The sequence below is a fragment of the Cervus elaphus genome, chromosome 20 (assembly GCF_910594005.1).
Source record: "Cervus elaphus chromosome 20, mCerEla1.1, whole genome shotgun sequence".
NCBI classification, from domain to species: Eukaryota; Metazoa; Chordata; class Mammalia; order Artiodactyla; family Cervidae; genus Cervus; species Cervus elaphus.
In genome coordinates this window covers 52,896,953-52,913,699 of record NC_057834.1, presented here as the reverse complement: position 1 = coordinate 52,913,699, position 16,747 = coordinate 52,896,953, and the positions used below count along the sequence as shown (strand labels likewise).

The following is a 16,747-nucleotide window of genomic DNA, read 5'->3' as shown; positions in this document are numbered from 1 at the left end:
AAACTGAAAGCATTTCCCCTGAAATCAGGAACAAGACAAGGGTGCCCGCTCTCACCACTACTATTCAAAATAGTTTTGGAAGTTTTAGCCACAGCAATCAGAAAAGAAAAAGAAATAAAAGGAATCCAGATTGGAAAAGAAGTAGTAAAACTCTCACTGTATGCAGATAACATGATCCTCTACATAGAAAACCCTAAAGACACCACCAGAAAATTATTAAAGCTAATAAATGAATATAGTAAAGTTGCAGGATATAAAATTAACACACAGAAAGCCCTTGCATTCTTATACACTAACAATGAGAAAACAGAAAAATTAAAGAAATAATTCCATTCACTATTGCAATGAAAAGAATAAAATACTTAGGAATAAATCTACCTAACGAAACAAAAGACCTATACATAGAAAACTATAAAACACTGATGAAAGAAATCAAAGATGACAAAAATAGATGGAGAAATACACCATGTTCATGGATCAGAAGAATCAATATAGTGAAAATGAGTATACTATGCAAAGCAATCTACAGATTCGATGCAATTCCTATCAGGCTACCAATGGTATTTTTCAGAAACTAGAACAAATAATTTCACAATTTGTATGAAAATACAAAAAACCTCAAATAGCCAAAGCAATTTTGAGAAAGAAGAATGGAACTGGAGGAATCAACCTACCTGACTTCAGACTACACTACAAAGCTACAGTCATTAAGACAGTATGGTACTGGCACAAAGAAATATATATCAATGGAACAAAACAGAAAGCCCAGAGATAAGTCCACGCACCTATGGACACCTTATCTTTGACAACAGAGGCAAGAATATACAATGGAGAAAAAACAATCTCTTTAACAAGTGGTGCTGGGGAAACTGGTCAACCACTTGTAAAAGAATGAAACTAGAACACTGTCTAACACCATACACAAAAATAAGCTCAAAATGGATTAAAGTTCTAAATGAAAGACCAAAAACTATAAAACTCCTAGAGGAAAACATAGCCAAAACACTCTCTTGACATAAATCACAGCAGGATCCTCTATGACCCACCTCCCAGAATATTGGAAATAAAAGCAAAAATAAACAAATGGGACCTAATTAAACTTAAAAGCTTTTGCACAACAAAGGAAACTATAACCAAGGTGAAGAGACAGCCTTCGGAATGGGAGAAAATAATAGCAAACGAAGCAACTGACAAAGAATTAATCTCAAAAATATACAAGCAGCTCATGCAGCTCAATTCTAGAAAAATAAACAACCCAATCAAAAAAATGGGCCAAAGAACTAAACAGACGTTTCTCCAAAGAAGACATACAGATAGCTAACAAACACATGAAAAGATGCTCAACATCACTCATTATCAGAGAAATGCAAATTAAAACCACAATGAGGTACCATCTCATGCTGGTCAGAATGGCTGCTATCCAAAAGTCTACAAACAATAAATGCTGGAGAGGGTGCAGAGAAAAGGCAACTCTCTTACACTGTTGGTGGGAATGCAAACTAGTATAGCCACTATGGAGAACAGTGTGGAGATTCCTTAAAAAACTGGAAATAGAACTTCCATACAACCCAGCAATCACACTGCTGGGCATACACACCGAGGAAACCAGAATTCAAAGAGACACTTGTGCCCCAATGTTCATCACAGCACTGTTTACAGTGCTAGGACGTGGAAGCAACCTAGATGTCCATCGGCAGATGAATGGATAAGGAAGTTGTGGTACATATGCACAATGGAATATTACTCAGCTATTAAAAAGAATGCATTTGAATCCGCTCTAATGAGGCAGATGAAACTGGAGCCTATTATACAGAGTGAAGTAAGTCAGAAAGAAAAAACACCAATACAGTATATTAACGCATATATATAGAATTTAGAAAGATGCTAACGATGACCCTATATGCGAGACAGCAAAAGAGACACAGATGTAAAGACCAGACTTTTGGACTCTGTGGGAGAAGGCGAAGGTAGGATGATTTGAGAGAACAGCATTGAAACATATATATTATCATTTGTGAAATAGATAGCCAGTCCAGGTTTGATGCATGAGACACGGCACTCAGGGCCAGTGCACTGGGATGACCCTGAGGGATGGGATGGGAAGGGAGGTAGGAGGGGGGTTCAGAATGGGGGACACATGTACACCCATGGCTGATTCATGTCAATGTATGGCAAAAACCACTACAATACTGTAAGTAATTAGCCTCCAATTAAAATAAATAAATTAACTTAAAAAAAAAAAGAAAAAAGCTATGGTTTTTCCAGTAGTCATATACAGATGTGAGAGTGGGACTATAAAGAAAGCTGAGCACAGAAGAACTGATGCTTTTGAACTGTGGTGTTGGAGAAGTCTCTTTGAGAATCCCTTGGACTGCAAGGAGATCAAACCAGTCAATCCTAAAGGAAATCAGTCCTGAATATTCATTGGAAGGCCTGATGCTGAAGCTGAAACTCCAATACTTTGGCCACCTGATGCACAGAACTGACTCACTGGAAAAGACCCTGATGCTGGGAAGACTGAAGGCAGGAGACGGAGACAACAGAGGATGAGCTGGTTGGATGGCATCACTGACTTGATGGAAAAGAGTTTGAGAAAGTTTCAGGAGTTGGTGATGGACAGGGAAGCCTGGCGTGCTGCAGTCCACGGGGTCGCAAAGAGTCAAACACGACTGAATGAACTGAACTGAACTGACATACAAAATAAACAAGCTACAAGGATATACTGTATAGCACAGGGAATATAACTAATATTTTATAACTATAAATGAAATATAATCTTTGAAAATTTTGAATCACTATGTTGCACACCTGAAACACATACTATTGAAAATCAACTATATCTCAATTAAAAAACAAAACAAAATATTTGCAGTAGGTTTCTGATATATTTTCTCAGGATAAAGAAAATTTCTTCTATTCAGTTTACAAGATTACCATGAATTATCACTAACTTTTATCAGATACCTTTCTGATCCATTGAGATGATCCTTAATGTGGTGATTTAAACTAGTAGAGTTGTTTAATGTTCTTGTTTTCTCAAGATAAATTTAATTATGTGTGATAAACATACATATATATGTGTTATGTTAAAAAAAAAAGATAACGGATTAAGATCTTTGGGAAATAACTTAGTATACACATATAAATCATCTGAAATATTTTAAAACTTAGAATTCTAACAGTGATTTCTATAGGACCCAAAGTCTAAGGACAATGTTCTAAGATGGCTTGTCTGATTTTGTAGCTTCTGCACCATTCTAAAGGGTGTACCTGCCTCTTGGTACTATTTAAAGGCTTTCCAAGAACTAAGGGGTCATTGTGTATTTGAATACTTTTAAGGAAATTAAAATCTAGATAGTCAACCTTCATATATACTTTTTTTTCTGAAGAAAACCCAATTTACTTAAGAATGTACCATGGTCTGTGAGTTTTTTCCAACTATTTCTTTCAAAACTGTCCTTCTCCAAAAATAAAATATAACACAGGATATCTCTAACTCATCCATAATCTAATCCAGCATACCACCCCAGCATAAAACAAAAAACAAAACCAAAAAAACCCCTGAAGAGATAGGCAAATGTACAGTTGAAAATAAAGGCATGAATCAGCGGAGAAAGTGTCCGGCTCTAAAACCTGGGTAACAAATCTTTGGATTGAGTTCTGATACTTAATGATCAACAAAAATGACGAAAGGCCTAAAGAAGCTGTCAACTGATAAATCAATGTTAAATTCTGACTTACTCTTAATAGTAAAAGGTAACAGACATACAAATATGCATAAACGAATAGGAAAGGAAAAAGGCTCTATCGCATAAAGAAATGTATATCTCAAAGAATTTAACTTTTGTTCCCTAATATTCTTAAACCATGTAAATATGCATCTTAAACTGTATAGGAATAATTTTAATGAAAATCTGGTCTAAAGAAAAAGTATTAATGCTTGATAATAGCATTATAAACAGAAATCAGAATTTTAAAATCAAAAGATATCTTTCCAGCAGAAAACAACAAACTGATTCACAGGTCTATCTAACATAAATATATTAAGATAAAATTCTATAAAAGTAGATGATAAATTCAAGTCCAAGGAGAAAAAAGTATGGAATTTTGACTTTCAAAAAATAACTTGCTAAGATAAAGAAATATTGTATGATATCCCTTATATGAGGAATCTAAGAAGAAATAATACAAATGAACTTATTTATAAAACAGAAACAGATTCACAGACTTAAAAAACAAACTTAGGGTTACCATGAGGGAACAATGGGGGCAAGGGATAGTCAGGGAGTGTTGGACCGACATGTACACACTGCTGTATTTAAAATGAATAACCAACAAGGTCCTATTGGATAGCACAGGGAACTCTGTTCAATGTTATGTGGCAGCTTGATGGGAGAGAAATTTACGGGAGAATGGAGACACATATATTTATGGCTGAGTCCCTTTGCTATCCACCCAAAACTACCACAACACCATAAATAGGCTACAATCCAAGAGAAAATAAAAAAGTTTAAGAAAACAACAACAACAACAAAAAAAACAATCTGCCACAGTACTTGGAGTAATATCCACTCCAGTGGATCCACTTACAAAAATAGTGCAAGGGTTTTACTTTATAATGTCAGTATTTATAATATGGTAGACAGTAAGCCCTTTGCAACTATTTAAAGTTAAACTTGTAATGGAAGTTTTGAATGTCAACCTTCAAATGTGAGGTATTATAGTATGTATTTTTCAAAAGTCTTTCAGAGGTAATTGAGCCAAAAAATTGGAGGACCACTTCTCTAGGATGGTATTTGTGCAACTTTCGTATGCAGGTCCATCTAAATCAATACAAGTTCACATACTTCTGAGTACTCCCCTCCTGTAAATCCTGATTCAATGGATATGGCTCAGAATCCATTTATGACAAGGTGCCCCAGTAATTCTCATGGCCTTAAAATCATACTTTGAGAAACATCACTCTAACAATGATAGAATGACTTTGATATATAATTAGAAATCCTATGTAAAAGTAATCATACCTCCTATACAATCTACTATTCAAGCAAAGATTAGAAAGAAAACATGCCTCTCTAGACACAACAGTAGGCATATTCATCCTAAAATAAACAACGCTGAGTAAAGAGAGGAATAAAAAAGTCAAAATGTCACATTAAAAGAGAAGAACAATTTCAAGAAACTAAAGTTTTATTCTTAATTTTACCATTACCTCTAGGAACTCTGGGTAAACAACAAGCTCCTTTATTTTTTACTTCTGTAAAATGAATTGGTTGGACTAAATAAGGGATGCTCAACACAAAGTATACATTGGGTTTAAAAACATCAAAGAAGCTCTTAAAATTTAATACAAATTTTATATGTATTTTCCTGGGATAGGAAGATAACAGAGCATTGGTCAAATTCTCAAAGGTATCCATGACCACCCTTCCTCCCTCCTGCAACTGATTAAGAAAATTGCTGTCTTTTAGTTTTAAAATTGTATGATTCTTACAAATGTAACTCTAGGCATACTTGTCTTTGGAGGTGTGGCTGTATCATGGAATACTGAGGGCCGCTGTGCCTGGGTATCCCTGGTATTCGGGCAGCATTCTGCGCCAATCTCATCTGATGGGCTTGGAAAGCTCCACAGTTCATGTTGCCTCTTTGCATTGCTTGCACACTGATCAATCTTGGAGGCTGCAAAAGGTAGATATTGCATTTATGTAATAATATTTATAAATCTATCTTTCAACTATAAAATGTTACAGTAAAAATTTTCTCAGGATAGTAAGAAGTGTAAGTCATTCTGCTCGTCTCTTGCCCCAATCTCCTTCTCTTAGACTAAGTGTGTTTCAAAACCTATCAGCATTAACTTAATCAACCCCAGATTAACAGTTTTGATTTGAATGGGAGAGAAGAAAGCAGGGAAGATACACCAAAGGAAATGATTTGACCAAAAGCCTAAAGAACATATAGGGTATTAGACAGAAACAACACGGTTCTTTGACCCAAAACCACAGGTACAGAATAAAAAAGATCTGGTATAGAGGGATAAAAATGTGTATACCTCCATGGTGTGTGTGCTCAGTCGCTTAATGTCAGACTCTGCCAAGAATACTGGAGTGGGATGCAATTTCCTACTTCAGGGGGTCTTCCTGACCCAGTGACAGAATTTGTGTTTCCTGCATACCTCCATAATACTAGTGAGTTAATTGTTTCCCATCATAACTATTTATCTCTTGTCCTTCCTCATATCTCCCCCACATCCCTGCTATATCCAAGGAAAATGTCTAAACTGATCTTTGAGCTCTGTCCCTTGATCTCTGTCCCCATCGGTAACTTTGAAACGTGTAACACCTATATAGGACAGAATATATATGGCCTTGAGGTCTTCATAATCTTTATCAGCAATGAGGTAGCACACTCACCTGCTGCTGCAACATCTGAGGGGCTGCTTGTCTGGAGTGCTGCTGTGTTGCTGCTGTTGTTGTTGGTGCGGGTGCAGGTGGCTGCTGCATCCTCATCTGCTGCAACTGCTGATGTTTCTGTGCATACACTTGCTGCTGCATATGCTGAAGTCGAAGCTGTGCCAAGTTAATCTGTCCAGGGGTTTTACTAATGTGGTTTGTCCCTGGAGGAACTTGCCCAACTACAACATTAGGAGTATAACCAGGAGCTGGTTTACTCTCTATTACTAGATTACCTGAAGGATTTAAAAAAAATGAGAATAATTTGCAAATAATCAACTAACATCTACATCATGGATTAATCATTATATTTTTCTCTCTCCTCTGACAACTACCACCACTCAAAGCTTCTAATAGGACAACAAGAAAGGGAGCTAGGTTCAAAGATGGTAACGATCAGAAACCTAATATAGTCCAAAGCCAATTAATTGACTTCTGATTACTCAGAAAATATTATCTGCCCTTATTAATTACACAAATGTACAGAAAATTAAAGAGCTGAAAGATATACTATGAGAAGAGGCCCACCTAGTCAGTCTAAATAAATTCTCTCCCAAGGAGACTGAAGGATATCTGAGACTGCTAATACCGACTCCATCTGCCTTTGAACTGTCAAAATGTGCAGCACAGAGTACTACACTGTCTTCTATGGACATGTTGAATGTTTTAAACTATTACTATTTATATCCTTGGAAATGACAAATTCTCCTTCCTTTTTCCAGAGTCAAGTACTTTCTAGGAATAGAAGGCATATTTTAGGAAGGTTTGATCTAAAGTAGAGTTCGCAAACCTTTTTCCTGTAATAAGCCAGATTTTTAGGCTTTGCAGGCCACATAAGATCTATCATATACTTTTTGTTTTAACAACTCTTTAAAACATAAAAGCCAAACTTAGCTACCACATCACACAAAAACAGTCTGCTGATGCCTGATCTACAGGTATAGTCAAACCTGAATATACACAAAAATAATAATTATTTTTACAAAAAGCCATTCATTTTTGCTTTTACAGCTTCCAATGGTGAGGACTTGACTATTCTGAAAATAAGTTTAATCAATCTTAGACAGCTCTAATTGTTGCTTGGGGGTGGGGGTGGGGGGACAGGGAGGGCGATGTTGTATTGTAAACTGAGCTGTTTGTATGTTTATCTATAATTTTCACTTACAGTCCTTAGGTCCACACTGTAGAGTAACAAAAGCAAAGTCCACTTGGCTTCCATGTCAAAAGAGCTACTCTTATCTTTCAAACATGCCTCAGAACATGGGATTTGGACACATTAGCATGCTGAAGGCCTTCCACAAGTGGACAATTTTGTACAATATATAAGCTACTAAGCATGTAAGAAATTATTTAGAGAAAAAACTCATTTGCTAAGTTTTTGACATGTAACAGTCAATAGCAATTTTAAAAGATGTGGGGGGAAAAGTTAGAAATGATACCTACTGTTGAAAACTATACAAAGGCGACTCTCAACATTCTTAAAGATGTAATGAACAAAGCTGAAGTGAGTTTCCAAAAAGAACTTATCTTCCAAAAGTTTACATGTTAGAATGACACTTAAAATCTTGAAGTATCTAAGATCTGTTTTAGCTGCTTTCTCCTAATTCAGTGTTCCAAGTTATAGCCATACAACTAATTATTTCTTACCTAAATTGACTACATTCTTTGCCCAAAAGGTAGGGTCACAATGGAAGCGTATTGCTCCATTAGCAGCAGGGACAGGATCACATCGTGCTTTCAAAATATGGCGCAACTGAAAAGTAATCTTAAAAGGAAAAAAATCACATTAGTCTTAAAATTAAATACCACTTGAGAAAACAAACAAGATAAAGACATAATAAAAACTCATATAGCCCCAGAGTGTCCATCTCAGATGAGACAGAATCAGTATTTAAAAAACTGTATTAACAATCAAATGCACATGCTTGAATGTCTGCCATTTCTGGAGATAAACTACATTATACAAGTAGGTATTTCCAAAATCTATGACTGATTCAAACCTTAGTGTATGATTTCATTTATATGAAATTGTAAAAAATGACAGAAATTCAGACTAGTGGCTGCAAAATGCTAGGGGTAGAGAAAAACAAAAAAATTTTTGCAGGTAATGGAAACTTCTTTATTGTGGTGTGATGGTGATTACATCTACTGAAATTCAAAATGTAAATTTAAATAGGCATAAGTAACATCTTAATAAGGTCAATTTAAAGAAGAAGAAGGCATTGTGTGTCTCACCAGTCGCTTGCTGTACAGTAGCGCTGTGCTGCTACCACTTGCAATTGCCCAGTTCGTAAAGTTCATGACGTGCTTCACCTGCCGGGAGAGGCCTGTGATGTCATTCTGCTGCTGTAATAGCTTCATCTGTCTTTCTTTTGTAACATTCTGAAACAGAACAAGAGGTTCACTGAGGAATTACTATATGTACATCAGTTCAATGTCTACCGCAAATGAACATAATACTTATATTTCTCTTTAAATATGGGATAACTTAAGTGCCTCATTATTTAATGAGTCTGTGATCAAGGACAAAGTTACTAACAAAAGAGGGACTAAAATTTAGTTCTTAGTTCTCTGGGCTAAAATAGACACTGTATATACAGAAACTAATGTTAGTTATGTCTCCCTTTTCCTTCAGAAGATGAAAAGTCTTTGTTAAAAATAGTGTCCTTCCACTAGGCTAATCTAATATATAGAGCTTATGACATATGAGCTGACCTTTAGAAATAATTTTATTATCTTAACTCAATACACTTCTCAGGCCAAAGAAAATTTTGTGTTACCAGTGCCATCTACTGGTGTGGCAATGAGGCTGAAAAAATCTTTTAAATATTAAGACAAAGGGAGAAAGATGAATTGCAGAGTGGAAGCAAAGACCAATTTGAGGAAAATGCTGCAAAGGAAAAATAAACTGCTTTCTGGGGATGAAACCTGCCAGAAGGAATAGAGGATGCTCTATGTCCTTTGACTTTCAGCATGCTAAAACAACTTGCCTCTTCTGTCTTAACCACTTTCTTACAAAAATGATTTATCTGAGTTTACTGAACAATTTTTCTCCTAAGGAAATAAGTTGCTCACTTTATAATGTAAATCAGTAGATAAAAATATTCAACTGATGGGAGTTTTATTTACAACTTCCCAGAAAATCATCCCTTTTAAGTTAAGGAAAACCTCTATTTTACAAAGTTTAGAAACACACAACACTAGAAAATATCTATTGCTTAAATTTCAGCATGTTAGAAATATGGGGCAGATTTATTATTAGGTATTTGTGTATATTTTAGCAATAAGAGGCACTTTAATTCAAAACTTTTAATTCAAAAGTTCTTGAAATGGTTTCAGAACATTACTTTAGACCTATAATTAAAATGTATTACTGTAAGTTAAAAGGGATCAAAAATAACTGCCTGCTCATGCTCTCCCTTTACAAGGTCCTTTTGAAAACAAAAATCCATTAAGGTTAAACGCAACTAGGCTGGATATAAAACAGTCACAAGAAACCTCAAACTAACAATATGCGTGAGAATACTTTTAATCTGACAATAGTGGAACAATGGCAACATGTATTTCAAGACAGAAATTCAGAAATAATACTCTGCTGACATATATTTATATGTAACTATGCCTAATATTTCACAATTTTCTATAAAGCAATAGCAACAGAAAAAAATCTATGAAAAATTTGAGGTTAACAGTAACTAAAAGTTAAATAATCAAACATCCATGTAATTTAAATTATTACTTTTCAATTGTACTTTAAGTGTAACCCCATATTACCTAAAGCAATTTCAAGCCACAAAATTTTGAGATCAACCAACTATGGTCAGTACAGTCTCTGATTAAAACAATCTGGATTTCACAAATTGACTGGCTTCTCATCTAGAAATTTACATTCATATATTAACCTCAAAATATGCAACATAAAGACATAATACAACAAAATTACCAGTAAATGAGTCAGTAAGACTCCCAATATACATTAACATGTAAAAGTTAAACTGAGGGGCTCATCTTGAGGGGAGAAGAGGGAGTGTGGCAGGTCAGTTTTGTCTTCATTTATATCACATTTTAGTAATAATTCTTTCATTTCTAAGAGGCCAACACTATCTCCTAACTGATACAGCTGAAGTATTATTAATTAAATTGGGCTAGAAAGTAACTTGAAAAAAGGATTTTCCAATTAAAAAAACACACAAAAAAATTTTTAACTGACTTTACTTTCATACCCCCCCAAAACCAATCTAAAAGAGCTTTCAATAAACATTAAAAACAGCTAAAGAGCAAGAGAAGCAGTTTTTGTTTTATTTTGGCTTTGAACCATACCTCTAGCTGCTGTAAGAGAGATTTTCCTTTCTTATTAATTTCATTGATAAGGGTGAAAATGGCCACTTTAATTTCCTGTTCTACTCGTTTGTTAGTCTCATTTACTTCTTTTATCCTGAATAAGAGAAATGCATCATTAGGTTATCGACTTATCCTACGTCTCTGAATTACCAACTGTAACAGAAATTCATCCAACTGGGCACTTAAACGAGTAATTAAATTTTTGTCAAATGTACAACTTATGTTTTGGCAGACCTGACCACTCAATTTGGTCCAAACAAGTTATATATGTAGACAAAGAATGAATTAAATATTTAGTAATTTTAAATTAAGTTCATAAAGGACAGTTTGTTACACTACATGGCAATCTCCTTTAGTTTCTATGACTTAAAAGTGATATACAAATATCTGCCATCAATGATTGCTGGTTAGTGTTAAATATGGCACATTGGTTCTATTTAATCATAGTGCTTTTCAAGAACAATGAGCAAAGAACCAATGTTGCAACCAATACTATTATCTTTTGAAATAGTAGGAAGCATAGAAGCATTTAGGTTCACTTGTAACTACTTCAAATGTGAATTCATATATACTCATTGCATGGGTTTTTCTCAAAATGACTTACTTCTCAGAATGTTTTAAGGGAATAAAACACTTTCATTCCTTTTATAAAAACAGCTGTTAAATGTTTTAGAAATAAATATAAGCTACCATGAAGCTATGAAAATTCTGGTTGCAAATATGAAATAGCCAATATCTTGCTATTTATAAAATAGGAAGAGAAAAACCCCACAAATATAAACACATAAAATGTTAACGAACAATCATAAGATGGTAATCTTCAACTTTTACACATTCTACTTTTGTACAAACTATAACTAACACTTTCAACCACTAAAATTGCCTTTCATTTATCAAGTACAAATTTGAATAACTTGAATACACTGGGTCAAGAATGTAGTTATCCCTCCTTTGTACATCAGGCACTGATTTGAAATTTTTACTCAGTGCTATCCTTATCTTATTAAAGTGAGTGGAGGACAATTTTTTTAAAATGAGAGTGCTAATTACTGTGCTAAGAAACACATGACTCAAAATGATTTGGAAAGGAAGGGAGGTTCAAGAGGGAGGGAACATACACATACCTATGGCTGATTCATGCTGATGCATGTCAGAAACCAACACAACATTGCAAAGCAATTATCCTCCAATTAAAAATAAATAAATTTAAAAATTAAAAAAAAAAAAGATTCAGCCAAAGGTTGAAATCAAGCATGCTGGCAGTAGAGTCAAACACCCCTAGGTTTAAGCATGGATAATACACATTTTTCGATTGTAAAGGAAGTAAAAAAATGAACGTACAGTAAAAAATGGAGAAAAGTCATCAAAGAATTTAAAAGAAGTATAATTATGGATTTTAATCTTAAAAGTTTTATTTTAAAGCTTTCTGGAGATGAAATTCTCCAACTATCTGTAATCATACGACACATAAACCTCAACTGTCTATACAGATTGAGGAACATTCATACAAAATATGTACAAAATATATGTATAAAAATATGGGACTATGATATGAATTCTCTCTCTATCCTTTCTCTGAAAAGGATAACCATCTGTAATTTATGAGAAGACAGTTATGTTCTCCAATATCGTCTACAATATAACAGTAGTATAAAAAACATCCTGACATAACCACAAGAACAAACCATGACTAGTATCTGTGTATATATATTTACATTTTATCTACAACCTCTGAGGAGCCTCTATTTTCCTTTGGTATAACCTTTCAGGGTCAAAGTTATAACATCTCTTAATGTCTAATGTATTATTATCTAATATACTATACAATCACCATCCATTCATCTTCAATATTTTAAGTATTTACTGTCTTTTTAAATCATCAAAAATTAATTTTAATATTCTAGAGAACCTAAAAGTCTTAATTTTGTGAGTCTGAAGAATAAAAACATATGAACCCTTATTCATACCTCTAAGAACATAGGGGTTTTAATTATGCCAGCTCCAAGTGTTTGTCTGCAAGGACTCCTTTAAGAGTCCTAATCTTCTTAACCTACTCACTTATGAACTTAGTCCCAACAGCCTTTATGGGTTTTGTGTGTCTGTTTTTACTTGGTTTTTTGTGGCCACACTGCATGATCTGAGTCCCCTAACTAGGAATCGAACCCATGGCCCCTGGAGTAGAAATATGGAGTCTTAACCACTGGCCCACCAGAGAAGTCCCAGTCCCATGTGCTTTATCAATAAATTTAGTTAATTCAGAAATTAACGAAAATAGGATGTCTAGTGTTCGTGATTTTAAAAAGCGAAAATTTGAAGGTTAACTATGTGCCAGAGACTGTGTTCTCATAATAATACAAGTAAGATAAATACTGTTTTTAATGCTTGTTTTACAGATGGAAAATTTGTCCACCATTCTTCACATTCTCTCCTCTGTCTTCCAATCTCTAGTTAAAATTTTATAATTCAACTCTTTATACATTAATTGCTTTTTCTACATTTAACTAATAAGCCTTACGAAGACTAGAGTGATATTAATTATATTAACAGTCAAAGATGTATCCTAAATGAGTATCCAAAATTTTAGTGAATTAAATTTTCTTTAATAAATATCATAATCCAAACTCAAATCATTTACTCCTCAAAAAAATCTTTTCTATATATGCTTAATATAATATAGAAGGAAAACAAATTTAAACTGGACCCACTGAGTTTAATAATCCTTAAAGTGAAATTTTGGTTTTAAGGAACCACACTTACCTATTCTGCACCTGAGTAGCTGCAAAATGAACATAATTCTTCTTCTCAAGAAGCTTAGCTAGTAGATTCTCAATTGCACCTTTCTGGTTTTGAAAAGCTTCTTCCAAAAACTGATACCTTCAAAACAAAACAAAACAAACAAAAAAAAAAATTACATTTGAAACAGAAAATTTATGACTGTGATTTGGGAATGAACAACTGCTAGATGAGTCAATCTTAAAACCTTACTTAAATGATCAACATTCTAAGAAGGACACACACCCCTTACATCACACCAGCAACTTTTAACTATCAATTATCCTTCACTCTTAACCTGACCCAGTGAATCCACTATAAAACAAACAAACAAAATTACTCAAAACTGCTCAAGTGTTTGAGTTTTGATTCAGGATTTTGCATTTTTTAAAAACCCAAATAGTGGCATGAGTTGTATACATTTTAAATCATAAAATATAATCACATGATACAAAACACTTTCAAAGGTGGGAAAACCACCCACAATTCCAAACTCATAAAATCAGTGCTACTTTGTAATGTATGTGTGTGTTAGCTGCTCAGTCGTGTCCGACTCTGCGATTCCATGGACTGTAGCCCACCAGGCTTCTCTGTCCATGAAATTCTCCAAGCAAGAATACTGGAGTGGGTTGCCACTTCCTTCTCCAGGGGATCTTCCCAACCCAGGGATCAAACCCAGGTCTCCTGCATTGCAGGCAGATTCTTTACCATCTGAGCTGCCAGGAAAATCATACAGAAATATAATATAAAAGATCTGAAAAAGAGAGAAGGGGAAGATCAGCTAGAACTCTAAGACAGTAGCTCAGATGATTAGGGTATGGTACTAATGGGTAGCTGAGGAAACAAGCTTGAACAATGGTCTCGGACTTTGTCATAGTGATCAACATCTTTGGTAATTTGAAATTACCAAATTTAAAATCTTTGGTAATCTTTTGTAATTTCAAAACTTTGGTGATTTGAAAGTTTAACTGGAGCCATAACATCCATGGTATAACCTAAAAACTGAATGCCTAGCTAAGGCAAAATCAAGAAAAGATTGCCAGAAAAGAGAAGCTCAAGGTACTGAGGAAGTTTTCATTGTCTATGTGGACACAGATCATTAAAGTAAAAGCAGAAATTGAGATGCAGAGGAAGGCTATGAGCACCTAAACGTTTGTACCTTTAGTAAAAGTCTGTGCTATGGTAAATACAGGAGGAAAGGCTATGCAGTTGTTAACAAAAGGAAAGTCTGCTGAGTGTTGGGGTTTAAGATGTAAAGGAAAAACGGAGAGAATTAGAATGCAAAGTTTAGAGCAATAGAGTGATTGTGGTTACACAGAACAGCTGGCAAATGAGGTTTTTATTTTGTGCATTAAGAATTTTTTATTACAGTGAAATATACATAACAGGCATATCATTTTATGATTTTCATGGAGAAAAATTTTAAAGCAAAAAAAAAAAACTATTTACAATGTAAAGTCTAGCACATGATAACTTGGATGATATATTAACTAAACAGCACAAAAGCATGTGAGTATTTTAATTTAAAAGGCTTTTAAAAGAGGTTCTGTTACAAAGGTGAACCAAACTATTCCTTCACTGAAGAAACATTAAAGGAACAACATTTGATTCATTTCCTATACCATTGATTTCTCGAAGGCCAAAATGAAATTTTACTTTGTTTAATCTGTATGGATAAAGCAGGAATATGAGATTTCCATGCTAACCCTTTTGACTTAAGCTTTACATTGTAAAGAAGAAAGATCTTTTGACCCAGAGTTTAAATATGTCAGCAAATAAGGCGGCATTGGGCAGAAAGGTCAACTAGTACCATAACTCAACAAAATTTTAATTCATGAAATTTAAATCTGTACAATTTTCTTTTCTCAACTCAAAATAATGTTTCAGAATCCTACTTCTAGAAATGTCTTAATGCATTCATATGAACAAGCAGGAAGCAAATACACCATGATACACCTAGGAGAAAGTATATTCCCTTTCCTGCCTTCATACAGGTGTTGACACCTACACTGGATGTTAAAGGCTAAGACCTTTCTAGGTAAACAAACCTGGGAGAAAGGTAAGAGCTTTCACTGGGGCAAACAATCTGAATGCACAAAAGTACACAGTTCTGAAGACATCTGTCAACTTCAGGGCTAAGGAAAAGACAACGCTAGAAAATCAGGGAGGCGCCAGATGTTAAACAGAGCTGTCCATTCTGCTGAAGCTGGACTCAGATAAGTAACAGCTAACCAGCAAGAGACTGGTAAAACCTGATAATCAGATTTGCCTCCATTCACTTGAATGAATGTCTACTGTATTATTAGAAGAAAAATACTAACTTGGGCTTGAAAAACAAATGAACAATACAGTAGTTTTGGCTACAAGCATCTGATTCTCTTAGCTAACAGAAAAAACACTGAATTTTCTTTTTGAACTAATCAATGTAATAGTTGAAATACTTCAGAAATGAAGGGGAAGAACAACTAATAAATGGATTAAGCATAATTTTGTTAGTATGTAATATGCAGTTTCTTAGATTTTAATCTTGCATATGAAGCAGTGATTCCTAACAGGGAATTCTTCACCATGTTATTTTGTGTATTTCAAAATGTCTATATAAAAATTATGCACACCCACAATTTAGTAATGATGGGTTTATAAGTTAAGACTTTTTGTCCTTTGGCTAGAATTATAGAAACTCAGTATAACATGTATACTACCAATTACATGTTTTGGATGGAATCATTATGCTTATATATATATAAATTTATTGAGAAATAAATTATTATTTAAAGCTGTTTGCTAAGTTTTTGAAAAGAGGGCTCTCATAAGCATGGGAAGTGAATAAATAAAAGGATTTTTCCGAAAGCTGAGAATCGCTTAGCTAAAACTGCAAACTGTAACTTCTGAATGCACATTTAAAGTCTTGTCAGGTCCTGAGTTGTAAAAGGATGCCACTCTATTTGCCAAGTAATTATTCTTGGCCAAGTAATTATTCTTAGGAACTGTCAGAGTGTTTAACAGTTGATAAGATTTTACTCTGGTACTTCCAGGGAAATATATCATCTTAAGTTTGTATGCAAACTGAATATCTAGGTAAACATCCTTTAAAGCTGATATGTAGTAATTCTGACTCAGTTTCTTCCTTAAATCAGTTATCTATAAAATTTCATAAGTATGAATTACATAAATTTTCAAGCATA

General features: G+C 34.2%; 1 protein-coding gene across 3 annotated transcripts in view; it reads right to left on the bottom strand.

Moving 5' to 3' along the window:
* Positions 1-16,747, bottom strand: part of TRIM33 (tripartite motif containing 33) — a 140,906-nt gene that overhangs the window by 28,886 nt on the left and 95,273 nt on the right. For all 3 annotated transcript variants that reach the window (XM_043875612.1, XM_043875613.1, XM_043875614.1), the window contains exons 5-10: positions 13,548-13,664; positions 10,770-10,884; positions 8,685-8,831; positions 8,097-8,214; positions 6,411-6,685; positions 5,515-5,679 (exon numbers count right to left, since the gene is read on the bottom strand). In XM_043875612.1, coding sequence (XP_043731547.1) covers positions 5,515-5,679; positions 6,411-6,685; positions 8,097-8,214; positions 8,685-8,831; positions 10,770-10,884; positions 13,548-13,664 — 937 coding nt within the window. The remainder of the gene's footprint in view (positions 1-5,514; positions 5,680-6,410; positions 6,686-8,096; positions 8,215-8,684; positions 8,832-10,769; positions 10,885-13,547; positions 13,665-16,747) is intronic.